This window comes from Trichosurus vulpecula, chromosome 2 (genome assembly GCF_011100635.1).
Source record: "Trichosurus vulpecula isolate mTriVul1 chromosome 2, mTriVul1.pri, whole genome shotgun sequence".
Classification (NCBI taxonomy): domain Eukaryota; kingdom Metazoa; phylum Chordata; class Mammalia; order Diprotodontia; family Phalangeridae; genus Trichosurus; species Trichosurus vulpecula.
In genome coordinates, this window is record NC_050574.1 from 61,379,340 (window position 1) to 61,407,035 (window position 27,696).

The 27,696-nt window shown below is 49.9% G+C and overlaps 1 protein-coding gene across 3 annotated transcripts in view; it reads left to right on the forward strand.

Annotated features, from left to right (window-relative positions):
* Nucleotides 1-6,018: 6,018 nt before the first annotated feature.
* The window catches only part of ZDHHC18 (zinc finger DHHC-type palmitoyltransferase 18), a 38,376-nt gene continuing 16,698 nt past the window's right edge, over nucleotides 6,019-27,696 (forward strand). For 2 of the 3 annotated variants that reach the window (XM_036746815.1, XM_036746814.1), the window contains exons 1-3: nucleotides 6,072-6,467; nucleotides 12,360-12,520; nucleotides 23,342-23,491. In XM_036746815.1, coding sequence (XP_036602710.1) covers nucleotides 6,163-6,467; nucleotides 12,360-12,520; nucleotides 23,342-23,491 — 616 coding nt within the window. In that variant the 5' untranslated portion in view covers nucleotides 6,072-6,162. Of the gene's footprint in view, nucleotides 6,468-12,359; nucleotides 12,521-23,341; nucleotides 23,492-27,696 lie in introns of all 3 variants that reach the window. The other variant, XM_036746816.1, reaches the window with a different exon arrangement.

The following is a 27,696-nucleotide window of genomic DNA, read 5'->3' on the forward strand; positions in this document are numbered from 1 at the left end:
TACAGCAGAGACTAGTGGTGGACTTAAAGAGTCACCAAGACCTGAGTTCAGATTTTGCCTTAGGATTACTAGCTACTTAATCTAGTCCTGAGGATCAGGAGATCAGATGTGTAAAGTACTTTGCAAACCTTATAGAACTCTATAAATGCTAATTATTACTATTATTATTAGTGATCATGGAGGGCAGAAAGAAAAATGAGAAAACTGGGAAGTGACCTGGATCATTTCTCCAAAGCCCTGTGAGAGAGGTGGTTGTTTAGTTGTTTTTCAGTCATGTCTGACTCTGTGACACTTTGCAGGGTTTTTTTGGCAAAGATTCTGGTATGTTTTGCCATTTCCTTCTCCAGCTCATTTTACAGATGAAACTGAGGCAGGCAAGGTTAAGTGACTTGCCCAGGGTCTCACAGCTAGTATCTAGGGCTGGATTTAAACTCAGGAAGATGAGTCTTCCTGACTTCAGGCCCAGTGCTCTGTGTACTATGGTGCCGCCTAGCTGGGGTAGGTAGGGGGAAGTAGTATTATCCATATTTTGCAAATGAGTTAAGAGATCAAGTGACTTACTGATGGTCCCAGAACTAAGAAAGCATCTGAAGGATTTGAACCCAAGTCTCCTAAATACCAAATCCAGTGTCCTACCCCTTGTGCTAGGCTGCTGTCTCCCTTCGAGCTGCCTCCTGTCCATCTCCTGGGGCCCAGGGACCTGGGCTGGGATTTCAGCTCTGCCACTGACATAACCTAGGTGGCCTTGGACAAGTCACCTAAATCTCTGAGTCACTTAACTCATCTGAAAACTGAAAGAGTTGGATTGAATGACCTCTGAGGTCCCTTCCAGTGCCCAAGTCTCTCTGTGATCTTTTGTTCAAGGCCTGCCTTGTCTGCCTTGACCTGTGGAATCATCCCCAGTCTGTACATTTGAACCAAGGGTTCTTAACCAAAAGTCTGTGGATAGATTTCAGGGGTGTCTGTGATGGTGTCTGTGGACTTGGATAGGAAAAAAAATTAGACCTTTATTCCATCACGATGGCTTTCCTTCATAATCCTATGTATTTTATTTTATTCCTTTAGTAACATTCTGATAAGGGGCCCTAAGTTTCATCCAACTGCATAAGGAATCCATGAGACAATCAAGGTAAAGAAACCCAATTTAAGGGAAAGGACCTGTGACTTATTATGCACTTCTCAGACCTTTGAACTTGTAAGACCCTTCCCATACCCTGCCTTCCCTCCCCCAATGAGTAGTCATGGGTTTTTTGTTTTTCTCTAAATAAATATTGGAGCCTGGAGTTGGCAAAGATAATCTCCCTAGTCAGTTGGTTGTAGTTCACTCGAGCCACCTGTGTGGTGGGAGAATTGAGTGGGGGAGGGCAAAACAATGTTGGCAGGTAAGTCTTTTGTATTTACCTATGAAGTTGAATTAAGTAGTTAAGATCCCTTTTGCCACTGACCCTTTCCCAAGAAGCAGTGGTGGACTGCCAGACCCCAGGGCCAGGAAGGTGAGGCTCTAATATTCCTCCACACCCTTCCCGGCTGTGTGTGACCCTGGGCTACTCACTTCTCTTCTGTGATAGTCATAGTTTCCTCATCTATAAAACAGGGATACCAATTTTCACAGTACCCATCTCTCAGTTGTCTCTTAAACCCTTTGTAAGCCCTGAGGCACTGCATGAATGTGAGCTATCATCATTGAACCATGAGGATGGACATTGGTTTTTCTTTTTTTCTGGGTTGCTTTGCCCCATTTGGGAACCAGCCAAGCATTCTCCTAAGAATGAGAATTTTGACCCACTCCCTGTGCCCGTGGCTGAAAGCTAAGAGCCCGTCAGCCCAGGGAAGCTCCTGGCTGAGCCCCAGCACCCTTTCTCCCAGAGCTTCTGGTCAGTTTGGCCAGGGAGCACTTCCCATCCATCTCCCTAACATTAGTCCTACTGAGAGAATTTGGTTTGGAGTCAAATGCTTGAGAAAAATCTGCACACAGTTTGGGGGCAGCCCCTCTTCCTCCTGCCAAGATGCCTGAGTGCCCTCCTTGGCACAACACAATCACCCTTGCCCTAGTGTCTTCCCAGTTGGCAGAGACCCTTTGCTCTCCTCCCCAACAGCTGTTTCTCCCAGGACTCCTGTCTGCCTGGCTTTTCGGCTCTGATGGGAGTGATGAAATCTTTACTCAGGAAGCCTTTTAACCCCCCAACTCCCCCCCTACACACACACTTTACCTCCCACTGTGGCAGGGGCCATCACTGGGACCACACAGGATGAGAGGAGCGCCTTCCCAGGAGAGAGGCCTCTGGCTGTTCTTGCTAACAGAAGGATTTTGATTCCTGCCCCCCCCCCCCCACCATCTTTGCCTCACTGCCTGAGAAATCCTGCCTTCTCAACCAGGAGCCCCACAGCTGGGTCTACCCTAGGTCTTCCCTTTGGGACAGAAAAAGTTGAAGATAACTGATAACCCTGGCTAAGTGCAGCCCCCTCCCCTCTGGTGGGCTGAGAAGGGGGACTCATTTGTATCTGACCTTGGAGGGGCCCTAGGATGAGCTGGTTTTATGGCCAGCAGCTGTCCTTTTTTTACCATCCCATGGCCATCTTTAATAGGCTTGGAAAGTTTCATGAAGGGCCCCAAGACAGGAAGCAGCCTGTTTACCCTAAAGCCTAACAATGCCCCAGCTGGGTTGGGCTTCAGCTGTTGCAGAGAAGTCATTTCCTTCTGGGCCTCTGCTGAAGCAGGATCCAGACTCTCCTTGTACCCAGAGGTGGAGACATTTCTTTTTTATTTTGGTTTCCTTATGGGGAGGGGGTGGATTATGGGACGAGATGCTTAGCATTTCTTTCTATATGTATCAGCCTTTTTTATTAATTTACACACACACACACCACACACCCCTATCTCTTCCTTGTCAGTTTCTTAGACCTGTTCTAATCAGTCAGGACTCCTTTGTGCAGGGCAGTAACTTAGAATTTATGTGCCCATCAGACTCCCCAGACAAAATAAGGGGGAAGGAGGCTCACAGGATCAATAAATGAAAGGAGCCTTAGAGATCATCTAATCCACCCACTACCACTAGACAAAGGAGGAAGCTCTGGTCCAGAGAAGGAAGTTACTTGCAAAGGTCACACAGCAAGAGAGAGTATTTGAATCCAGGTCCTCTGACTTGGAACCCATCGTTCATTTCCCTGCTGGAGAGAAGGAATTGTAGCAGTAGGGGAAAGGGATTGGAATCCCAGAACTCTGCCCTCCCTGGACAGAAGTGCCACAGGGGACCTAGCAAGCTGAATTCTGCCTGGTCTCTATGAGCTGTGCCCTCATAAAAGGTCATGTCACGCTTCCCACTGGGGGCCCAGGAAGAGCTAGCTGGTGGCCTCGTTATATTTCATAGGCTTGGAATTGGAAGGGATCTCACGGAGCATGTTCCCTGAGCAGGAATCTGCTCCACAAAGTGTCATCTGGCCTCCCTTTGTAGACACAATCCAAACAAACATTTGTTCTACTGATAATATTTTTTATGTCACTGTCACACACACACACAATCCTCCTTTATAACAAAGTACAATTAAGCCAAATCAATCAACACGGCTTATATCTGACAATGTCTAAGTCTTTCCAAACCTGAGGCCTGCCAGCTCTCTAAAGAGGCTGTCCTCTGAAGATGAGGTCAGCCACTGCATTGATTAGCATCCCAGAGTTTTTCAGGGATGTTTTTCCCTGCAGCCTTATGGTGTTTGTGTACATTTTTCTCCTGGTTTCACTTAACTTGAATTTATATCAGTTCATGTGTCTTCCTGATACACATCGGTCATTTCAGAAACTAGCCGTGTGACCCTGGGCAAGTCACTTAACTTCTGTTTGCCTCAGTTTCCTCATCGGTATAAAGGATCATAGTAGCACCTTCCTCTTAGAGTTATTGTGGGGATCAAATGAGATAATATATGGAAAGCTCTTTGTAAATTTAAAATACCATACAATTGTTAACTATTATGATTATTAATACTCTATGAATTGCTTTATTTTCCGAGCCATTCTGTAATCAGTGGATACCTACTTTCTTTCTGATTCTTTGCCAGTACAAAAACCACAGTTGTAAATGTGGCTCTCTGTACATGACCTTTTCCCTTTTTTCTTTTGTGCTCTTCTTAGAACATGCCAAGTAGTGGTATCACTGGGTCAAAGGATAGATCCAGCTTAGCCACTTTCCCAGTATATTTCCAAATTGTTTTCCGGAATTGTTGGAGAAAATTGAAGCAAAAGTGCGTTAGTAGTGAGTGCCTGTTTTTACATAGCTCCTCCAGTATTTACCATTTTAATCTTTTGTAAACTTTGCCAATCTGATGGGTATAAGATGAAACCTCAGGTCAAGAGCAAGCACTATGCTACCTACTGGGTCTGCAAAAACAAAAAGTCCTCATTCTACTGCCATGGGGCTGGATGAATGGGTGGGGAACTACACAGAAATATGCGTAATACAAGGTAATTGAGTAGGGAGAGCATATTAACTACTGTAGGAACCATGGAAGCCTTCATAAAGGAAGAGTGGTACTTTAGAGAGAGATGAGGTGAACATGGTCGGGAATGAAGTCGAAGGGTCAGCAGATTTCCACCTCAGTGGGAAGGAGGGGGAGAGTTGAAAGGGGCCACCGGGGGCTCGCAAAGGTGGAGGAGAGGGACATGTGGACATAGGCTCAGAGAGCAGCATGGAGGAGGAATTGGAGATTGAAGTGGGCAGTCTAAAGGAATCAACTTTGGAGGGTGTAGGGAGGTCGAAGGAGCCTCTGCTGGAGGACTCAGGGGGTCAGGCAGGTAAAGCTGGTATCGGCAAGAGGGTTGAAGAGGCTGAGCAATGCAAAGGAGCCCAGGGGGATGTGACGATCCAGAAGACGGTGTCAATTAGAGACTGGGAGCCTTGGGCTAGAAACTGAGCTTTTGGTTGGTTCAGGGAGGTGGGATGTGAGGGCTGGGGACTTGAGGGAGGTACCCGAAGTGCGGCCGAGCAGTGGGGCTGAACTTTGGGACAGGAGTGGAGGTGGGCTTGGAACCCCCGGGCAGAGACGGGCCTGGGCAGCAGGACGAGGGCTACAGGTTAGCGTGGACCTGGTTAGTTGAGCAAGGGCTGGATCTAGGGGCGGGGCCAGGCTGGCTCTGGACAGGGCTGAGGCTGGGGACAGGCGCGCACCAACGTGGGGGGTGGGGTGGGAGGCTCCGGGGTGGAAGTAGAGGGGGGCTGGAGCCGATGCTGGGCGGGGCCAGGTCCGGGCGGTGGCCCCAGTCGCTCTGGAGGCGGGGCCAAATCCGGGGGGGCGGAGTCTGGAGTTGGGTGCGGGCAAAGCTCCGGCCCGGGTAAAAGCTGGATCTGGGTTGAGGGCGGGGCCTGGGTCGGGAGGGGGTGGAGACTAAACTGGGTCTAGGTTGGAGGCGGGGCGGGACCTGGCGATGGTCGAGGGAGTGGTCTAGCATCCAGGATCAGGGTTGTGGTGATTGTTTGGTACTGGGGGCGGGTGCAGGCAGTGACTAGGTAGAGGGATGTGGTCTGAAGCTGGGATTGGGTTGGGGCGGGGGGGAGGTGGGACCAGCTCCTGGGGAGAGTGGAGGCTGATGCTGGGTCTGGGTTGGGGGCGGGGACAGCACTACGAGAGGGTGGAGGCTGTGACCGGGTTGGGGGTGGGGTCTGAAGGTGGAACCGAGTTGGAGAAGGGGTCTAGTGTTGGAGCAGCTTGGGGCGGGACCGGCGAGGAGCGGCTGGAGGCTGGAACTGAGCCTAAGCCTGGACGGCGAGCGGGGCGTGTGCCTGGAGACGACGGAGGCCGAAGTTAGGGTCGGGTTGGAGGCGGGGTTGGACGGCCGCTTCTGCGCTCGGAGCAGAGCGGCGGCCGGGGTTGGGGGCGTGGTCGGTGCTGGAGGGGGGGGGGGGGAGCCTCAGCGTTGAGGGCGCCGGGCGCCGTGCCGGGCCCCGCCTGAGGGGGCGCTGCGGCGGGAGGCCGGCCGGGCAGCGGCGGTGGCAGCGGCAGCCAAGGGGGCGGAGCGGCCCTAGAGAAGCTGCCGAGCCGCGGAGCGAGTGCTGTGTGCGCCGCCGCCGCCGCCGCCGCTGGTCCCGGCCCGGCCGTCCTGTCCGTCCGCTCGTCCGCCCGGCTCGGCCCGCAGGGCGCCGGGGGGCGAAGGCGAAGCCCAGGCCGGGCCGCATGAAGGAGTGCGAGTACCAGCAGATCCGCCCCGGGGCCGCCCCGCCGCCGCCGTCCAGCGCCCCCCGCTCCGGCTCCGGGCCGCCCCCGACGCCCCGCAGGCTGAGCTCGGGCCTGGGCCCCGCCGCCTCCGCCTCTGCCTCCCTATCCGCTGCATCCGTCCGGCCGTGCCGCAAATGGGAGGTGTTCCCGGGCCGCAACCGCTTCTACTGCGGCGGCCGCCTCATGCTGGCCGGGCACGGCAGCGTCTTCGCGCTCACTGTCGTACTCATCGTCACCACCACCACGCTCTTCTTCGTCTTCGAGTGAGTAGTGGGCGCAGCGCCCCCCCCCCCTCCCCGCGCGCTAAGGGACGCCGCCGCCCCCTGGTGTCTTGTGGCCAGTGCCGTCATCCCCATCCCTCCCCGCCATCCGTCCCCGTGGTCACCGCCATCCCGCATGTCGTCTGTCCTTGATCTGCTCCTCCGTCCCTGCTCCCTGTCTCCTTGGGTGATCTTTGCCCATCCCTACGCCTCTGCCCACCTTGGGTCATCTTCTTCCACCCCTATCCCTCTGCCCCCCCCCCTTGGGTCATCTCCTTTCATCTCTATCCTTCTGCCTCCCTTTGGGTCGTTTCTTGGGTTATCTCTGCCCATCCCTACACCTCTGCTCCCCTTGGGTCATCTCCTTCCACCCCTATCCCTCTGTCCTCCTTGGGTCATCTCTTTTCCTTCCTACCCCCATCTCCACCCGCACAGGATCATTTCTATCCATCTCTGTGCTCACAGCCCCCTTTGAATCATCTCCTTCCATCTCTGCTTCCTGGCCCCGTTGGGTCACCTCCCATTCCTGCTCCTTATGGCTCCCTTGGGTCATCTTTTATTTCTATCTCCTCTGGTCTTCTTGTGTCATCTCCACTTATCCCTATTCCCCCTGGCTCCCTTGGTTTATCTCCTTTTAACTCTAAATCCTCTGACTCCCTTGGATCATCTTCCATTCCTACTCTATCAGGCCCCCTTGGGCCATCTCCTCCCATCCCTGGGCCTTCGGTCCAGCATGAGTCATTTTCTCCTATCCCTTCTCCTTCTGGTCCTCTGGGATCATCTCTCCTTGATCCAGTCTCCTTTGCACCCTCTTGGGGTCCTCATTTCTGTACAGCCCCTGCCCACCCCCCCACCTTTGAATCATCTTTCCTCCTCCTCCCCTTCCCCCAGTCTCCTCTGGTTCCTTTGGAAATCTCAGTTCCCATTGTCTTCCTGCTGGCCTCCCCTTCAGCCATATCCTGATGATTGGTGTTGTCTAGTAAAGCAGTGAGGCACTTCAGGAGATAGCGGGTTCCTGCCCCTTGAAGGAGGCCTCAACAGAAGTCTCAATGAGTACTTCTTGGGGAGGCTGTAAATGGGATTCCTATATAGGTCTAGATAGGGTTTAGATGCCTTCTAAAATGACATCCACCTCTTAGTTTTTGTGGTTTTTAACCCTATCTCCTCCAGCTCTCTTGGTCATTTCCAGCCCAGGCTCCTCTGGCCCCTTCAGGCATCTCCATCCACTTCATTTCCCTCTCCTACTGTAGTCATGCCCTTTCTAATTCCTCTGGCCCCTTCAATTCTCTCTAACCTTTGATTAAACTTTCAGTCATTTCTACCTCCATTAGCTTCCATCCTTTCCTTCCCTCAGGATTCATACATTTTCTTTCCCCTCTCTCCCTCATTCTTTTGTCATTTCTGTGTCTCTCCTCTGATCCTTCTCAGACTTCCCTTATTCCTCCTCCTTCCTTCAGTCCCCTTGGGCTTCCTTGACCATCTCTCCTCTTGTCTTCTCCTGAGCCATGATCATCCTTTCCCTTGGTCCCCACAGTCTTCCCCAGTGTCCCTACTCTGTTCTTTTACCTGCTCTCTGATTTCCCCAGCCCTAATTCTCCTCTCATGTAAGCATCTCCCTAGATTATCCTGATTTAGTAATAATGACAAGTTCTCGTTATCTTCTTGGGGAAGAATCCATAGTACTTTTATGTGGCTGCTCTTGTTGGGCCTGATATTTTTTTTAGCTCTCCATGTCCTTGTGGGGTAGGGCTGACCTGGGTATTAATACAGTCTTTCCATTTTGCAGATAGGAAAACTAAGGGTAAAATCATTCTATGACACAGGGAACATTTTTCTATATAGCCTCCTACCTGGACCAGCCCTACCTTTTTCTGCCCTTCTATCCCTTTCATTTCTTCCTCGCCTCCCTTTGATATCTTTTCCAAGACTCAGGAAGACCTCATCAGTTACTACATCATTGTCTCTACTTGTGGCATAACATTCTCCTTTTACTTTCCATCATGTCCTCCAGCACCATTTATTAGCTAGCTCCAATTATCAATTGGGGCAAAGGTGAAAGAGATGTTACCTTCTTCCTTACCCACTAACATGAACTAGTTTCCTTTCCGTGTTTACCCTGTTCCTGTTCCCTGCTAGGCCAGGGCAAGATAAAGGGTTCAGGGGTTGGTATTGTGAGAAGAGAATGTGACAGGAGCCCAGTTTGCTCTAAGTGGGGTCCTCAGATCTATTTCATAACAATTTCAGATTTTTCCCCCAACATGCACCCTTATAGTGGCACAGAAGGGGAGGTGGGAGACCAGGCTGATTCTTTTTCAGCTTCTTTTGTAGCATGTTGGGAACTTAGTTTAGGGGTGCCTTCAGGTAGGACCACCTACCCCATTTATACCCTGGTAAAGGGGAAGAGGGAGACCAAGCACTCTCTCAAATCTCTTTGAGACATCTCTGGAGCATAGGCTGTCAGCAGAGGTCCTGGGTATGGCAGAGTCCTGTGGCTCTGGAATAAAGAATTAGGTTAGGCAATTTAGACAGGGGATTCCCTTGGGCTGGTGAACATCATTATTTGAGGCCTACTTTGCCTCAGACAAGAATGAGACCAAGAACTTTGGGTATGAACTGGTAGGCTTTTGTTTTCTTTACTTTCTGAGTGAGAGGGGAAAATTTGGTTTGGGAGTTTGAGGACTGTGCCAAGACTTGGTGGGACAGCAGCGGTGGTTGGTAATTTGTACCAATAGTGAGAATGAGGGTTGTGTGTTGTTGTTATGTTGTGTTTGTCCTTCATTCTTGAGGAGGACCATGACACTAGGGAGATGATGACATGACTTACATTTGACTTTGATTTGAGTGAGGGAGGACTGTGCAAGGTCACCAGCCTCACTTTCTCCTCCAGAGTCATCTGGGGCCGGTGGCCTGATATTCACTGGGATGACTGGAGATGGCCCAGGATGCATTGGGAGACCCTGGCCCTTTCAGGCTAAGGTCTTTTTCAGGTGCTCACTGTGAGTGAGGTAACACCTGTTCAGTGAATAGGCCTCTTTAAGAAGTGAGTCAAGAGATGGCCCCTTTAATCAAAACTCAGGAAAAAAAGTTCAAACTGGGAAGGGAAGATCCTGAGGGTTCCTGGACAAAAGAGAGACAGTTACTATTTGGTATTTACATTCACTCTGTGTTAGGAGAGCAAGGACGTATTGTCCAATCTATGAGCTCCTGAGCGAGAACAAGGGTACACTCAAAGAATCATCCTATCATGATCATTGAAGGCAGTTGTGAACATATAGTTGTTGTCAACAGCATATGACACCCCACTAGTGGATGATTTCCCAGTGACAGTGTCACAGGGAAAGAGAATATGACTCAGAATTGGGGGACCCAACTGGGGGACCTTAGGCAAAATACTTTTCTTCTCTGAGCCCTGGTGTGCTCATCTATAAAATGAAGAGGGTTGGATGACTGTATTAGGGAATTGGAGGACCTAGGTTCAAATCCTAATTCTGCCATTTAGTACCTGTGTGATCTTGGCCAAGCCATTTCTTCTCTCTAGGCCTCTGTTCCCTCATTTGTAAAAAAAAAAAACCAAAAAAAAACCCAAAAAAACCAAAAACAAAAAACCGAGCTCTTTGGATTTTATGACCCCTGAGGTCACTTCTAGTTCTAAGCCTCTAGTCCTATGAATAGATGATTCTTCCCAGTTTCAAAACTTCATTGGTCCCCCAAGATATCTGGTTGTATATAAATTGACTCCCTGGAGAAGAAGGTTTAGGTCATCCCTGCTTCTTTCAAGTGACACCAGTGCCATAGGGCTCTAGGATTATACTTCTCCCATTGAAAACAGGTCCCAGTGAAGCTCAGAACACAACCCGACTGCTCAGGTGACTTGTCTCTGGAAACCAGGCCCTCAGGGCAAGCAATGCCATCATGATTGTAGGTACCTCAGGGGATACGCCCAGAGAGTGAGCTGCCTGCTTCTTGCCACTGTGATGATACATTTATTTGTTTGTTTGTTTGTTTGTTTATTTTGAGTCTCTCACACCCTTTAGGGCATATTTATTTATTTTTAGGTTTTTATTTTTAGTCCCAAATTTTCTCCCTCCCTTTACCCTCTTCTTCACCCATTGAGAAGACAAGAAATATTATATGAAGTTATGCAAAACATATTTCCAGTATTAGCCATGTTGCAAACAACCATAATAAAAGCTAGAAAAAGAAAGTGAAAAACAATGTACTTCACTTTGTACTCAGAGTTCATTAGTTCTCTCTTTGGAGGTGAATAACATTTTATATCATGAGTTCTTTGTAATTGTTGCAGATCATTATATTGATCAGAGTAGCTAAGTTTTTTGCAGTTTTATTGTTACAAGTATTGTCACAATGTTGCTGTTACTGCGTACAGTGTTCTCCTGGTTCTGCTCACTTCACTCAGCATCAGTTCATTTGCCCCCCAGGTTTTTCTGAAACCATCCTGCTCGTCATTTCTTAGACCACAACTTGTTCAGACATTCCCAATTGGAAGGGCATCCCCTCAATTTTCAATTCTTTGCCACCACAAAAAAAGAGCTGCTGTAAATGTGTTTGGATATGTGAGTCCTTTTCTTTTTCTTTTGATCTCCTTGGGGTATAACCTAGAAGCGGTATTGCTGGGTTAAAGGATCTGCACAGTTTAATGACTTTGGGGCCTAGTTCCAGAGTGCTCTCCAGAAGGGCTGGACTGCTTCACTAGAGCTCCCCCAACAAAGGAACTTGCATTTTACTGAGGGTCACTCGTACACATGTCCTTCTCTGGGCAAAGCCTTCCATGTTCTCAGCTGTGGAAGAAAAGCAAAGCTTAGCTTTGATGAAGCCCCTGTCCTCATGGAGCTAACAGGCTTGTACAGGATCAGGGCACAAATACAGGGTACTTTGCACAGTATTACATCCCTGCAGTGTGCTAGGAAGTCATAGAAGCCAGTGCAACATGAAGCCAAAGGAGAAAAGCCATCTTGTAGAGCTGAGAAAGCTCCCTGGAGGAGGTGGCCTTTGAGCTGGGTAGCAAGTGAACTGTTGAAGAGGAGGAGGGAAGATGTTTCAGGCAGAGGGACGGGGACCAGGGTGAGCAAAGCCACAGAGGCAGAGGCCTGTCCGGTATGGCTGGAGGGGAAGAATCCATGGAAGGAAGCAGTGGAGACTGAGCTGGAAAGGCAGGGCCTTGAGAGCCAGACCCTGCAGTTTGATTGGAGAGCTCTTTAAGGTTTGCTAAGTGCTTTACGCAACAACCCTGGGGGGGAGGGGCTGTTGCTCTCCCCATTGTGCAGATGAGGAAACTGTGGCTCAGAGAGGTTATGTGACTTGTTCAGGGTCATACAGCTAAGTAGGTGTCTGAGGCGGAATTTGAACTTGGGTCTTCCTGACTCCAGGCCCAGCAGTCCACCCAGCATAGGCAATTCCATAGGCAGTAGAGAGCCACTGAAGAATTTGTAGCATAAGTGTCAAAAGTCCAGATCTCTGTGTAAGAAAGATTATTCTAGAAGCAGGATAAATGGTGGAAGAGAGCACTTAGGGGCAGGAGGTTGTTAAATAGTCCTAGCTCTCTATGCCAGTGTGGTTAGCTTTGAATGTGGGATGCCCTTGACTGAAGTTCAGGCCTCAGGCCTCAACTAGACAGTGGTGATAACTGGGCTTCTTTGGAAACTCCAGTGGTAAGTGGGCCTCTTCATTGAGAGGTAGCAAGATTGGGATTAGATGACCTCTGAGATCTCTTCCCTCTCTGAGTCTCTTGAGTCTTTAGGTGACCCATTTTAAAACCTCTTGGCTTGGGCTGTGAAGTCACTCACTAGAGGGCCAGCCTCTTTTGAGGTCAGGATCATGCTCCTAGCCCTCTAGGTGGTGGTGGGGCCATCTGACCAATCTCTCTCTTTGTTGTAGCTGTCCTTTTCTGGCCCGCCACCTGACCTTGGCCATCCCCATCATCGGGAGCATGCTCTTCTTCTTCGTCATGAGCTGCCTGCTGCAGACAAGTTTCACTGATCCTGGGATCCTGCCCCGAGCTACTCCCAATGAGGCAGCTGCCCTGGAGAAACAGATCGGTGAGGCCTGCGTTCCTTTGAGTCCCAGCCTGAGCTGCCTCATTCCGAACCAGATGTCTGAGGCCAGGTGGTAGGGGGATAGGGATGGACCTAGTCCCTGATCTGAGGCAGCTGGTTGGCATCATTCTAGAGGAAGAAGTGGAAGATCCCACTCCCCAAGCTTAAAGTCCACTACAAACAAACCTTAAAGTGTTATATGGATGGTAGTGACTCCTGCAGCAGTTAATGTTAATGATACAGGTAGGGAATGGGAAACCCCGAGGGCCAGTCTCCCTGGCTCTCCTTACACATATTTTGTACTCTGAATGCCTCCTTTCCACCCAGGCCATTGTGCGGTTTCCCTGGGCTGTCAGAAGACATTGCTGGCCTTTTAAACTCCACTAGCTCTGTCTCAGCCTCCCCTGGCTCCTTCCTGCTGAGCTGCTGCTGTGGAGTGTTTGTTACTCCTGGGCCTTCCTGGAGGTGGTTGGTTCCTTCCTCCCTCCATCACAGGGGCTTTGAAGCGGACTTGTGAGCTCCCAGCTGCCTCTGGGGAGCCCTGGTGGCCTGGGAATGGTAGAGCACCACACACAACTTCTCAGCTCAGGAAACCATTTGCCTCATCAGTGGTAACTGCAGAGCTAGGTGGAGGGAAGGGGAGAACTAACGTAATGTGCTCTTCCTTCCTTCCTTCCTTCCTTCCTTTCTCCTCCCCCTCCTCCTGTGTACCTCTGGCTGTCCAGGTCCATCCCCGCCCCTCCCTCTTGTTATCATTGTCTGCTCTGTTGCCTTCGGCTTCCTTCCTCCCCTAATGGATTGCGGTGGCTCCCCCACCTCCACCAGGCCCTACCACTCAGACCTGTGCTGGGCTTTGTTCATTAGCACAAAGATCCTTCCCTTTCAGGGCCTGCTGAGAAAATGTAGTCTGTGTAGGTTGCCCCACCCTCAGCAAGATTGTCAGTGATCCATTTGAGGGGGAGACCCAGAGTCCTTTAGCTTTCTGTGAGCCCTGAGATAAGCCCCAGGTTATATGAGCTGTTGGGGGTGAGGGCTCAGCCCTCTTTTGAATTGCCTTCCGGGTGTCTCTGGGCTGCCTTAGTGTGAGGGGTGGAGAGGTAACTCCTCTGGAGATCAAGACCTGAAATGTTTTATAGCAGCCAGAGTCCTCCTAAGCTTCTAGGTCATTCAGACTAAAGAGTGGACAGAAGTGTAGGATGTGGCCTTGAAGTTTGACCCCGCATGAAGTATCCAGAACTCTTTTGGAGAGGTCAGGGGAAGTGTTCCCTGGGGGCTGTCGAGAAAGAAGAATTTGTGGCTCTTAAAGCCAATGAGAAGAAGACGGGAGCCAGGGGCCCAGCTTCTGTAGACAGGCTGCTGTTCCAACCATGATGGTGGTGGGTGCCACAGCCAGAGCACCCACTGGGAAAAAGGCCTCCTCCAAGGTAATGCGGGCAGTGGCAGGATGGGCTAAGAGAGGCAGGGTCCTTGCCCATAGGGAACTTTGGTGTATGTGATGGCCTAAAAAACGCATGTGACCTTAGGCCAAGGGAATAAACAGTCTTGCCTGGAGCTTGCATTCTAGGGGGCAGTATATGAGAGATATAAGGCGATTTTTAGAAAGAGGATACCAGATGGAGAAAAGGCCTCACCTTCAGATGTCAGTGTGTAACAGGATGTATGGGGTCATGCTTTGCCTGAGGGTGGATCATGCAATTTTGGCCATCACATCCTGGCTGGGGACGAACCTGAGGCAACCTTCCCCGCCCTGGCACCCTTATAGCAGTACCTGGCATCCCTGCAGTCTAGGAGGTAGCAGCCTGAGGTCCAAACCTTCTGGGTACTGCTGGAAGGAACAAAGCCCAGCCTCTAGGTTGAGGGAGGCCATCATTCTGCTGTCTTCTGCATAGATCTAGGCGCACATGAATTCAGATGTCAGTTCCGGGCACTGCATGTTAGAAGGGACCCTGACAAGCTAAAGTGTCTGTAGCCAAGGGTGACTGGTTTGGTTAGGGACTGTGGCCCATGTCATTGACTTTCAATTGAAGGAATAGGGATGTTTAACTTCCAGAAGAAAAGGCTTGGGAAGGAGGGCATGAAAGCTGGCTCCAGATATCTGAAGAGCTGTTATGGGGCAGAGGGCAGAGAGCAGCAGTGGATAGAACTTTCTGAGAGGTCAATTTGGGCTCATTATGAGAAAAAACAAGCCTCCTAATGAGAGAAAGCTGTCCAGAAGTGGCATGAGCTGTGTGAAGACAGTGGGTACTGCATTCCCGGGGGTCCTGAAGCAGAGGCCACCTGACCCCTTGGCCCACTGGGATTGCTGCCTCCCGTAATGGTGGGACTAGATGGTCTCAGGTTCCTTCTCATGCGGAGATGCCATGATTCCAGTCAGATGAAGGGCAACAAATACCTTTGTGTAACAAACATAGAAACTGAGATGTAGAGGAGAGAGAACTGAAAGCCAGAGTCTTGGGATGGGGGAGTTGTTGAAATAATAGAGCACTGAACCTGAGATCATTCAGTTAAGAAGCATTTATTAAATGTTTACTGTTTGCCAACCACTGCACCAAATCCCAAAGACACAGAGAAGGGCAATGACAGTCTTTGCCCTCAGAGCTCATACATTCCATTGGGGGAGACAGCCCGTCAGTAACTAGGGATGTACAGCGTGTTTACACAATAACTGGGGGGTTAGAGAGGAAAGCACTGCTGGGCCTGAGACAGGAGAGCTGGCTGCTGGGCCTGAGCATGTTACTGACCTGCCCTCAGCCTCAGTTTCCTCATCATAAGAGCTGACCTTTATATGGCCATTTGAGGTTAGCAGCCTTTAATGATGAGAAAACCACATCAGAGAAATTTAAATGACCTGTCACCAGACACAGTAAGTAAATGTCTGAGGTAGGTTTTGAACTCAGGTCTCCTGACTCCACTTTGAGCATATTACATCTGTTATACCATATTGCAGCTGCCTCTGCTCCCGAGTGCAGGGGTCAGACTGGCCTGTGTTGTTCAGTTGTGTCCAGCTCTCTGTGACCCCGTGGACCATAGCACGCCAGTGCTGTTTGTGAAGGTTTTTTGGCAAAGATACTGGAGTGATTTGCCATTTTCTTCTTCAGTGGATTAAGGCAAACAGGGTTAAATGACTTGCCCAAAGTCACATAGTAATTGTCTGAGTTCAGATTTGAACTCAGGTCTTCCCGACTCCAGGCCTGGCGCTCTATCCTGGCTGTCTTCCTAGACTAGCTCTACTCGCTATTCTCTGTACACAACATCCTATCTTTTTTTTTTCTGCTGTCCTCCATGCCTGGAATGCTCTCCTTCCTCATGCCCTCACTCACTCAGAATCCCTCTAGCTTCCTTCAGATGTCCAGAGACTCAGGGACCCCAGGAAGTCTAACCTAGGGACTCTCAAGTCCCTGAGGGCAGGAATTTTCCTTTTTGCTTTGTATCCATAGCATCTTCTACATCCTTGTAGGACTTGCCTGTAAGTGAGAATAAATTCCTGGTGAAGGAATGGTTTTAATGATCCCTCCCCATTCTGATGTTCTGTGTTGAGGTCCCTTCACTCTCTGATGTTCTGTGTTCCGAGGTCTCTTCACATGGTGATGTTCTGAGCTCCCTCCCCATTCTTTGTCTGTCTGTGTTCTTAGCTCCCTCCCCAATCTGCCCCCTCTCTGTTCTGAGCTCCCTCCCAGCTCTGCCCCCCACTCTGTTCCGAGCTCTCTCCCCACTCTGCCTGTCTGTGTTCTTAGTTCCCTCCCCTCTCTGTTCTGAGCTCCCTCCCAGCTCTTAGAATTACGAGAGTTCTATGAGTCTACGATTGGATCCAGGTGTGGCTGCTCTGGCTTTTGCAGCAAGAGGTGAATTGGGTGCAGACATCCAAGTCCTTGTGACCTCTGCATTCTGGCTTCCTGTTTGATGCCATGTCAGCCACTGAATGTGGAAACGATGCCACAGCTCCCATGTGTAAGAAGGTCAGCAAGCAGGGCAGAGGACACCCCGGGGCCTGGCAGAAGGTCAGGGCCTGAAGTGACTCGGCACTGTATGGCATCCTTGGGTTCATTCACTTCCATCTTTGAGTCTGATGAAAGTGGCTCCCCGACGGTTCACATGCCCAGAGTCAGCTGCCCCGACCCTAGCATCCCTGTGGTACTCTTCTTGACAAGAAATGTGATTGAGGCTCAAAGCCTTATGGTGGCTTTGATTGGAAAGTCAAGTGAAATGATTTTCCCAATTAATATGGGGAAGTTTATTTCCTTCAGTCATTCATAAAGGGAAGTGTTTACCTTTCTGCTTAGGATTCTTACAGGGTAGTGGTTCTTTGAAAGGAAGCTGGGAAGCCATGTGAAGCAGAGGAATCACAGGGCAAAATTCTCAGGATATTGCCACAGAAGGATAGCTCCTGTATCATTTTTTTCCCAGCCCCCCCCCCCATTTCACAGTTGAGGATGCTGAGGCTCAGAGGGAACAGAGAAACCTACATGATAGCAACATGTAGAAGGAGGCTTGCCTCATCCTGCTTGGCCCTAGAGGGCAGAACCACGAGCAGTGAATGGAGAGACAGAATTTGGTTTAGTAAAAGGAAGAACCTTCCCAACGATCCAAGCCGTCCAAAAATGGCGAGGCATCAGTGGCCTGGGACTCCAGACGACTGGGTTCAGGCACTTATTAGCTGTGTGATCTTAGGCAAGTCGTGTAGCCTCCTTGTGCTTTGGTTTCCTCATACGTCAAATGCTTTGCTGGTCTCCAAGGTTGCTTCTAGTTCTAAATCTGACCCTAGGTGGAATGCAGTTGCTTTAGGAGGTTGTGATCTCCCTTTCATTAGAAGTTAGTGTATGTACAGGTTGGACTAAATAACTCTTGAAGTCCTGTCTAATTCTGAGATTCTGTGAGTGATCCTAGGTCCCCTGGCTGGAAGCAGTACTTCCAGGATTTGAGTATGAGTCTCATGCTTTCAAGGTCAATGCTCTTTGTCTTAGACCAGGGGTGGAAAACCTGTGGCCTCAAGGCCACATGTGGCCCTCTAGGTCCTCAAGTTCAGTGCTTTGACTAAATCCAAATCCAGAATAAAACCCCTTAATAAAAGGATTTGTTCGGTAAAGCTTGGACTGAGTCAAAAGGCTGCACCCAAGGACCTAGAAGGCCACATGTGGCCTCAAGGCTGCAGGTTCCCCACCCCTGTCTTAGACCTTGCTGCCTGTAATGAACACAGAACAGGGATGCCTCCCATGCTCCCTCCACTGCCCCATTACTCTGTTACTACAGGAGCCATGTGACTTCTGACTTTTCTCCCTCATTGACCTCAGTAACACCCACAGTTCTTACGTGAAATCTCTTTCATCCTCCCCCAGTGCTTAGGAGCCTGGGGAAGTTGGGTGTGAAAAGATTCACTTCCTTTTTTGGAGGGGTAAGTTTGATCAAGTAGGAAATCTGGCTGTCAGAAAGTTCTGCAGTTGGGTTTCGGTTGGATTAGGCCATGTTGAGTCTCTTCCTCCTCCCTCTCTCCGCCCACCTACCCAGTGCCTCGGGGAGGAAGGCCCAAGCTGGCTCCTCTCTGCTGGGGGGGGGGGGGGAACGTCCGTGGGAAGGCCAGCAGAAGTTCATTCATTCCGCAACTGTTCTATGCCCACTCATGTTCAGAGCACTGTGCTAGGCACTGGGAGAGACACAAAGGAGAATAGCAGTTCCTGGCTTGCATATGGGTGTTTGGAACGTAGAAGGCATTTGCTCTGTTCCCAAAGGAGGTGAAATTCCTAGGGCCAGCCCACAATAGCCCATTTAACCCATGATAGAGGTAAACGGGAGGACAGCCAGCAGAACCCAATCATCTTTTAGAATGGAGTTTCTCCTGGGAATGCCTGAGGTGCCCTGGGCGGCTTTGGGAGCAGGGGCAGGAGGCAGATGGCTCCCTCCCTCATAGTGACCTCCCGCAGTGTGACTGGGGCTCCCCAGACTTCACTAACAGGGTCATAGCATTGTTGTACCAGAAGCAAGCGAGACACACCACAGAGTATAAGTTTTAAGTGGAGAATTTATTAGCCGGCGGCCATCGGGGTACGGCACCGCAAATCAATGGCGATGTGTTGGGGTGATGGCTTGGCTTATATAGGATACGTGGGGGTACAGGGCAGGGAAGCAGGAACAAAGGTCCTGGCCGATCAAAAGATTCAGTCAGGTTATCATACTAGTGGGATAATCTCATTTACATTCCTTGGTGGAGTCACGGAGCCCCAGGGATATCTGCTAGAAAGGGTCTGCCAGGTTATCCTTCAGTGGGATGGTCCTATCTATCGACATTCCTTGGTGGAGTCATGGAGTCCCAGGGGGTTTGCTAAATGCCAAAGATATCTGAGTCCATTCTTTCTGGGGGTGCTTGTCGGTAGCTAGGGGTTTCTCAGGGGTTCCTAATTTTCCTTATATTACAGCATCATACCTTTAGGTATTTCAGAGGTCAGTGAGTTCGGCGCTCTCATTCAACAGAGGAAGAGGAACCTGGGACCCAGAGAAGTGATGACCTGCTTAGGGTGGGATTTGGACCCAGGGCTTCTGACTCCAAAGCCAGTGAGCTTTCTTCTTTGTCACAGTGAATGGAGGCCAGCCTTGGAGAGAGGGGGTCAAGTATAAGTCAGGGACTGCCCTTAGAATACATTTTAGTCTTTTTCAACTCAAGCTGTCATTTCATTGATATAGGGAGCTCCCAGGAAAGAATGTCCTGTATGGATGCCGACTGGTTCCTTTCCTTAAATGGCTTGCCCAGGGCCACAGAGCCAGGGTGTGCCATAGGCCAGACTGGAACCTCGGTCTGACTTCCTGGCTCATGGGATCTTAGATGGAGAGGTGGGAGGGACTTTAAAGACCATGGGGTCCTGCTCGCTTGTTCTCCAGATGAGGACATTGACCTGGAGGTCAAGTGACTTGCCCAGGGTCTGAGGCTACATTTGAACTCAGCTCTTCCCGTCTCCAGGCCCGCCACTATATTTACTGTGCCACCTTTACGGTGCCACTTTTTCATCCACTAGGCCCTGCCACCTGATCAGTCTGCCCAAGGGCATGGGCCCCTCACTGGTTCCTCGGTACCTGTTCTCAATGCACTCTTCCATAGCACTTCTAATCAAGCAGTTAAGCACTTATTAAGCACTTACAGTATACTGGCATTGTGCTAAGCCCTGGGAATACAAAGAAAGGCAAAAAATCAATCCGTGCCCTCCAGGAGCTCACTGTCTAATGGGGAAACAGCTGAGAGGATAAGTAGGAGGTCATTAAAAGAAGGAAGGCTCTAGAATTAGGAGGGGGTAGGGAAGGCTTCCTGTAGGAGATGGAACATAAAGGAAGCCAGGCAGGTGAGTAGTTGGGGCAGAGAATGCAGAGTGATGCAGGCAGGCTGGACAGCCAGAGAGTGCTCAGAGCTTAGAGCCAGAGTGTCCTGGGGGAGGATGAGCCAGGAGGCCAGTGTCCCTGAACTCGAGAGCAGCTGGTCCTGGGGCCAGTGGAGCCAGGCCCCTTTGGCTGGGCTGGGTGTGTGGAGCGCCAGCTTGGGAAAGGTGTGGAGTTACCAGGCAGCAGAGAAGGAACATGGCCAGATTTCCGCGTAAGGAAGATTAGTCTAGGGTTAGGATAGACCAGGCCATTACAGTGGCGGCAATGCGAAGAATTGGGGATGGGGGGAGGGAAGGGCATAAGCACTTATAGAGCTCCTTTTGTGTGCCAGGCACTGAGATGACCACTTTTTTTGAAAAAAGAAATACTATCTTACTTCATCCTCACAGCAGCACCGGCCCCATTTTACAGTTGAGGAAACTGAGGCAGAGGTTGAGTGATGTGGCCAGGATCATACAGCTAGTAAGTGAGGCTGGATTTGAACTCAGGTCTTCCTGACTCCTGGCCCAGTGCTCTGTCCACTGCACCATCAGCATGGACTTGAGGAATCGATAAAACTTGGTACCTGTTCCTGCTCTGGGCAAGGCCCTTGCTAGGCACAAGTAGCAGCCTGTGCCCTCCTGAAGCTTCTCTGGCCAGTCAGTGGAAAGGGCATCTCCATTTGTTGATACAAACAAGGCAAGAGAACAAGGAGGAGGCGGCCCCACTGGGCAGGATGGGAGGTCACTCACCTCTCGGGGCTTTAGCTTACTCGTCTCTAAAATGATAGAACCGGGTGACAGACTTCTGAGAGCCTCTCCTTCACTGGGATTCTGTCTCATTGGATCCTCACAACAACCCTGAGAGGAAAGTGCTGCTATGACCCTCATTTACAGGTGAGGAAACTGAGGCTGAAAGACATTGAGTAACTTTGTGTAGGATCATAGAGCCAGGTAGGTGTCCAAAAGGTGTCTGAGGCAGGATTTGAACTCAGGTCGTCCTGCCTACAAGTCCAGTGTTCTTTCTACTGCGTCACTTGGCTACCTAAGTGTTCAAAACCCACCTTAGGTACTTATTAGCTTTGTGACCCTGGAGAAGTTACTTAACCTCTCAGCCTCAGTTTCCTCATCTGTAAAACCTGAATAGCATCTACTTCTCAGGGTTGATATGGGGCTCAGACTGGATAATACCTTGGCAAACACTAGAACATTTACATAAGTCTTGGCTGTTATTACAGTCAGATTTGAGGTGACCCAGAGTTGATAAAGATGGCTAATATTGTTCCAAAAAGATCTTCACAGGCTAGAACATTTGGCCAAGGCTAAAATGGAATTTAATAGAGATTTAAAAAACCTTCAGGGACAGCTAGGTGGTGCAGTGAGCAGAGCACTGGCTTTGGAGTCAGGAGGACCTGAGTTCAAATCTGGCCTCAGACAGTTGACACATGTACTAGCTGTGTGAACTTGGGCAAGTCACTTAACCCCTATTGTCCTGCCTCACCCCCCCAAAAAAAAACCCAAACAACTTCATACCTTCAAATTAAACATTGTCTAATGTCTAGGCAACAGCTTGTCTGAAAAAGATGTGGAGGCCTTGGTAGACGCTAACCTCAGGATGGATCAGTAGTGATGTGGCAGCTATAAAAACTCCTGTGATCTCAGATGACATGGAGAGAGACACAATCCAAAAACGCAGGAGGAGGGAGGGGATAGACCCTCTGCCTCCTGCCCTGCTCAACCCACAGCAGAATTCTTGTCCTCATTTTAAGGCCATCGATAACCTCAAACATGTCCAGAGGAAGACAACTGGGCATTAGGCTCATGCCATACATTGGCTGAAGGAACTGGGGATGGTCATCGTGGAGAGAAGAAAAGGCTCAGGTGGACATAATGCCATCTTCAAGTATTCGAGGGCCTGTTGTGGCAGTAATTAGACGTATTCACCTTGGCCCCAGAGACGAAAACTAACCAGTCAGAAGATGTGGAAGAACAACTTGAGCTGTCCTCAGACAGAACGTGCCATTGCAGGGCCTGGTGGCTTCTCCCTCACCGCAGGCCTTTACACTGATTTGGGAGAGGTTCAAGCCTTCCTCATGCTGGGGATGGAGCGGATGGTACCTGAAGCCTCTTCCAGTTTTGAGGTTTTGTCATTGGGACTCTAAGACTCCACCGTCTCAGGCCCAAGTGTCTCCGAGGAAGGTGATGCTGGCAACGGTCAGGAGAAGGATGAATGTGAGGAGGATTCTGAGCAAAGGGTGAACCTGAAGCACATGAGCGGACGTGCCCATTAAGAGGTTGGCTCTGTGGGGCTGGCAGCCTGGCCTAGAAATGTCAATGGTGACGATGAGAGGAGCGATGGGGATTATAGTGGCGGTCATAATAGTTCACATTTATGTAATGCTTTAAGGTTTGCAATACACGTTACATATATTGTCGAAGACAATAACCTTGTGAAGTCAGGGCTATTATTATCCCCATTTTATGGAGAAGGAAACTGAGGCAGACAGAAGTTAAGTGACTTGCCCCAGGTCACACCGTAGGTGTCTGAGGCTGGATTTGAACTCAAGTCTAGCACTCTGCTTACTACACCACCTAACTTCCTGCATTTGGATTTGGGAGTGATAGGATCATGCAGTCTCAGAGCTGGGGGAGAAGTTGTCCAGCTCAGCCTGTCCCTGAGCAGGGATTGCCTCATTCTCACACATGGTTGTTCGTGTCTACAGGGGTTGCTGGTTGGCCCCTAGAAGCCTCTGACTTCTCTCTCTAAGGTTCCCGGGCTCTGTTATCATCTCTTCTCCTTCCCCTCCTCCCCCTGATTGCTCCTCTACAGCTTCTCTCACGTCCTTCCCTTCCCCCCATTGTCCACCGTCTCCTCTGCCTGATCTGTTGCACTAGCCCCTAATTACTCTTCCCACCTCCATGCTCTCCCTAGTCTAGTCTGCTCTTCAAATTGCCGCCAGACTGACTAATCTTCCTTACGCCCAGATCTGGTGACGTCCCTCCTTTCCGCAGAACGCATCTGGGGCCCGTGAAGGAGACTGCAAGCTCCTTGGCCAGGCCTTCAAGTCCCTCCTGTCTGGGACCATCCAGCCTTTCCAGGCTTGTCTCAAATCACTTTCCTCAATGCTGTCTTGCCCCAGCTGTACTCATGACTGTCTCATCATATCAGCACTTTCCTGCCTTTGTGACGTTGTGCACTGTGATCTGGGTCTGGGTCTTTTTCCTCTACTAGTCTGAGCCCCATGAGAGCAGGCTAACTTTCCATCTTTCTCCAGCATTCATTGTGCTCTGCACACAGCAGGTGCCTATTAGATGGCACCACTGATCTCCTATGTGACCTTTGTATTTCCCAGACTGTAGCATTTTGCCCTGGCTATTGGTCAGTGGGACCTAGGTTCCATGGACTCCTCCCCTTCCCAGTAGGCCCTGGGATCCTGCTGCTGGCTTGGTTTGACCTCTGGTCTCTATCTTTCTCTTTCCTCTGCAGACAGCACTGGCAATTCCACTTATAGGCCTCCCCCGAGGACCAAGGAGGTGATGATCAATGGACAGATGGTGAAATTAAAATACTGCTTCACCTGTAAGATGTTTCGGCCCCCCCGGACCTCGCACTGCAGTGTGTGTGACAACTGCGTGGGTGAGTAGGCTGGGAGGGCTCTGACGTTACCCTTGAGTACCCATTGCTGAGTAAGGCCATTGTTACTGTTCCTCTGTATTAACTTCAGTGATTTCAGGTGCACAAAGCACTTTCCTCTTGCCACTACCAGGGGTTGTAGATGGTGGCGAAACCATTTTACATGAGATAATGTGAAGGCCCAGAGAGGTAATGGAACCTGACCAAGCCCCTCAGAGTGGGATTTCACACCCTTGGAGTCTCCTGCCTCCAAGCCCCTTCTCCCCTTCTGCCACATGGCAGAGGCACCAGCCTGGAATCACAAGGCTTCTGCCAGGCCTGGGGAGCCACGAGCTCAGCCAGGGACTTCCTCCAGACATAGTTTAGATCTGCTGTGCTCACCATCAGATGCAGCACCTTCCTGCCCTCATTGTTACCAGCACCCTCTTTCTCCAAGCGACCTAGGTAAATACCACTGTGCTGTGGAGCAGACTTACAGAGCAGCAGCGGAGTGGGGATGCAGAACCCTTTCCACTGGACCACACAGAGAAGGGGCTAGAGGGGGCCAGTGGCCTCTCTAGGTCATGTCGCTAATGAACTATATGACATCCTCTCTCTGTAAAAATGAAGGGATTGAGTCGGGCCTGGTGGCACATCCCTACAATCCCAGTGATGAGGCTGAGGCTGGCAGATCTTCTGAGCTGCAGTTGGCATCTGTATTAAGTTTGGTATCAGTACAGTAAGCCCCCAGGAGGGTGGGGCCACCAGGTTATGTGAAAGTCTAAGCTTAGAGAGAGATTAAAGGCTTGGTCTAAATAATGGCTGGGCTGGGAGTCAGGAGTGCCCTTGGTGACCATCTCTTCTAGACCCATCCTGGACAGGAATCCTTTCTACAACCTGCCTGACAAGCCCAGTGAAGGGGAGCATGCTGCTTGCCTCTGGGGGGAAGTTTTCCCTTTATGGAAAGCCTAGATTTGCCTCTTTTCGGCTTCTCCCCATCGTTCCGAATTCTGCTTCCTGGGGCCAAGGAGAACAAGTCTAATCCCTTTTCTCCATGGCAGCCCTTTAGATACATGAAGCTAGCAGTCACATCCCACTAAGTCAGGGCTTCTTAACTTGGGCTCCCTGAACGTTGTTGTTGTTTTTAATATTTTGATCCCGCTATTTCAATATCATGGACTTCTGTTGTAATCTCATGTTTCATCTGATGCATATAAAACCTTTACTCTGAGAAGGCGTCCATAGGTTTCTCCAGACTGCCCAAGGAGGGGTCTGTGACACAGACAAGGCTCAGGGCCCCAGCCATAAGTCTTCTCACATCCAGCTTCTTCAGCCGAGGCTCACATGACACGGACTTGTTGGAGGTGCTGGCTTGCTCTTCTTCAGTGTAGCAGTGGCCTTCTTAAAACACGGCATCCAGAGGATGAGCAGAGCAGGGCTGGCCCTCTGTGGAGCTGAACCCGGCACCACGTGCTCTGGTGCTCACTCCCTATGTCTCTCTCTCACTGTCTTAGAGCATGCTAAGATCCCATTAGCTTCTTTGGTCACTCAGATGGAATACAACATATACAGAGCACTTTGCCAGCCTTAGAGTACGTGCTCCATGAGCGCTCCCTACCATCTCACTCCTTTCTGATGACTCACATGGAGTTTTCCAATGTGCTAAAACCCCTGAATATTCTTTCCAATAGACTGTTGGCTAGCTCTGCCTCCTATACCTTGGGATTTAACTTCTTGCACCTGGATATAAGCATTTGCATTTATCCCTATTAAATCTCATCTCACAAGCTCTGGCCCCATCTCAAGGCTGTCCAAATGTTTTAAAATCTTGATTCTGCTATCCTGTGGTAACTGTACTCCTCTAACTTTGTACCATCTGCATATTTGATTAAAATGCCATCAGCGTCTTAGTCTAATCATTGATAAAAATGTTAGATAATGCAGGGCTAATGCAGATGCCTAGGGCACTCCACTGGAGACCTTCTTCCAGGTGAACATCAGTTCATTAATGACTCCTCTGTGGACAAGTTCCTTAACCAGTCCTTCATTCACTCACTACCTCATTCCGTCTTTTTCCCAAGCAAAATATGAGGGACTGCCAGGTGCTTCATTAAAACCTTGGTAAACGATCCCTACAGCATTGTGCTGAGCTACCATTCTAATCATTATGACAGGGCCCTGCTATTTCCTGGGTGCGCAAGCTACCGTTTTGGTAATTTCCTTTAGCAGTACAGATTGCAACCTTTCTAGAATTTAAAGTCTTAGGTGTCTGAGGCTCATAGGGATTAAGACATTTGTCCCTGGGCCCTTGGCTAATGTCAGAGTCAGGGTTTGAACCCACCCATGTCTGCCTGACCAGTTCAGGCTGATAGGCACTAGGCCATACTGCTTCTTTAACTCTGTCAAAAATGGGAAAATGTTAGTCTGACATGACCTGTTGAAGTCATGCAGACACTTTGTGATCACTGCTTCCTTTTCTAGATGTCTTCTAACCATACCTTTGATAATATCTTCTAGAATGTCATCAGGAATCTGAGTTAAGCTCACTGGCTTGTGATTTGCCAACTCCACTTTCTTTCCTTTTTTGGGGAAAGCAGGACAGCATTGGCCTTCTCCAGTCCTGTGCTATTTCTCCCATTTTCCTCCCATGGCCTTTTGAAGATCACTGATGCTGCCTCAGTAGTCACACCTGGCAGTTCTTCTGGGGCCAGTTCACTGGAGTGCATCAAAGACAGCTGCTGCTCTCTTACCACTCTCTCCTCTACCTTGAGTACCAGCTCCCTAGGAGAGGTAGCTTGGCAAGCACAATAGAGAGTGCCTCCAGACTAGGAAGACCTGGCATCAGGTCCTGCTCTCTCTCCTCTACTGGCCAGGTGACCTGTGGGCAGATCACCCAACCTCTCACTACTCTGGAGAACACTTTTAAGACTTAGCTGCAGAAAAGATGCCTGCATTGTAAAGGGCGTTTCCTCTTCTAGGAGTTCCCTATGTGGATTTATCAGGTCCAATTGCATTACCTATTCCTATCAATTCCCTCTTAACCATCTGTGTTCTGTTATTTTCAGGCCAAATGTCATTCTCCTTGGCAGAGAAAACAGAAGCAAAACCAGAATTAAAAGTTGCCATCTCAGGTGCCCCAGACCCCCAGCTTTTCATTTCTTCAATCCTCTTTTTTTCTCCTGCAGACCTAAAAATACCCTTTTTGTTGGCCTTTGCTTTCCTTACCAGCCTCTGTTCATCTCACGCATTAGTACTCAGCATTCTACACTTACCTGCCTTGTTAACATCTAGGTCAGCGTGTATTTGTGTGCAATCTCCTGTAACATCTCCCCTTTTTCCTCCTAGTTAGAGTTGTTTCTCTTTGGGTCTTTAGAATTTCATTCTTGAGAGGTTCCCGTACTTTCTGGACTCCTTACTCCCCCTCCAGAGCCCCAAACCATAGGAGACCACCTGTCTTCTCCTTGAACCTTCTGAAATCTGCTCTTCTAAAATGTAGGCTGTCTGTCCATTGCTCTAAAGCTTCTAGGCAGAGAGGTCACTTTCTCCCAAGGTTCCCATTATTTCCACTCCAGAAGCTAGTTAGTAGATTTGAAGTTGGAAGGGACCTCAGGTCATCTGATCCAGCTCACATCCCCGTTTTATACATGAGGAAACCTGGGCCCAGAGGGGGACTGACCTGCCCAGGGTCTCATGGAAAGCCCGTGGAAGAGCTAGGATTTGAACCTTGGACCTCTGACTCTAAATCCTGTCCTCCAGTTCCTTAATTTTGCATGTGGGGAGACTTGAGCCCAGGAAAGAGAAGTATTTTGCTTGAGATCACACGAGTAGCCACTGACACAGGCAGGTCTGCAGCTTGGATCTCTTAATTCTCTCAGTCTTCTTCCCACTTGACCTTTTAAAATTGCATATGAAATTATCTCGGAAATGGAAGCCCTGGGCTCCCAACCAACGTGAGCTTTACTCTTAATGGAGGAGTCTTTGAGCTCCTACCTTCATTCTTACCATCAGTCCTAACAAACGATGTTGCAGCTGTGGCAGACCCGGGTCACTACTGCCAGTGAGCATCAGCCACTGAAAACCCACCCAGGCCAAGAGAATATCCCATCTCATCCCTCACCTAAATACCACGTTCTGAAGCCGGAGCACTCTGTGCTAGCATTGTTCTCTCTGACCATCTGGGGAAAGGAATAAGCTATGATGTAGCACCTGCCGTGTGCGGGCACTGTGTT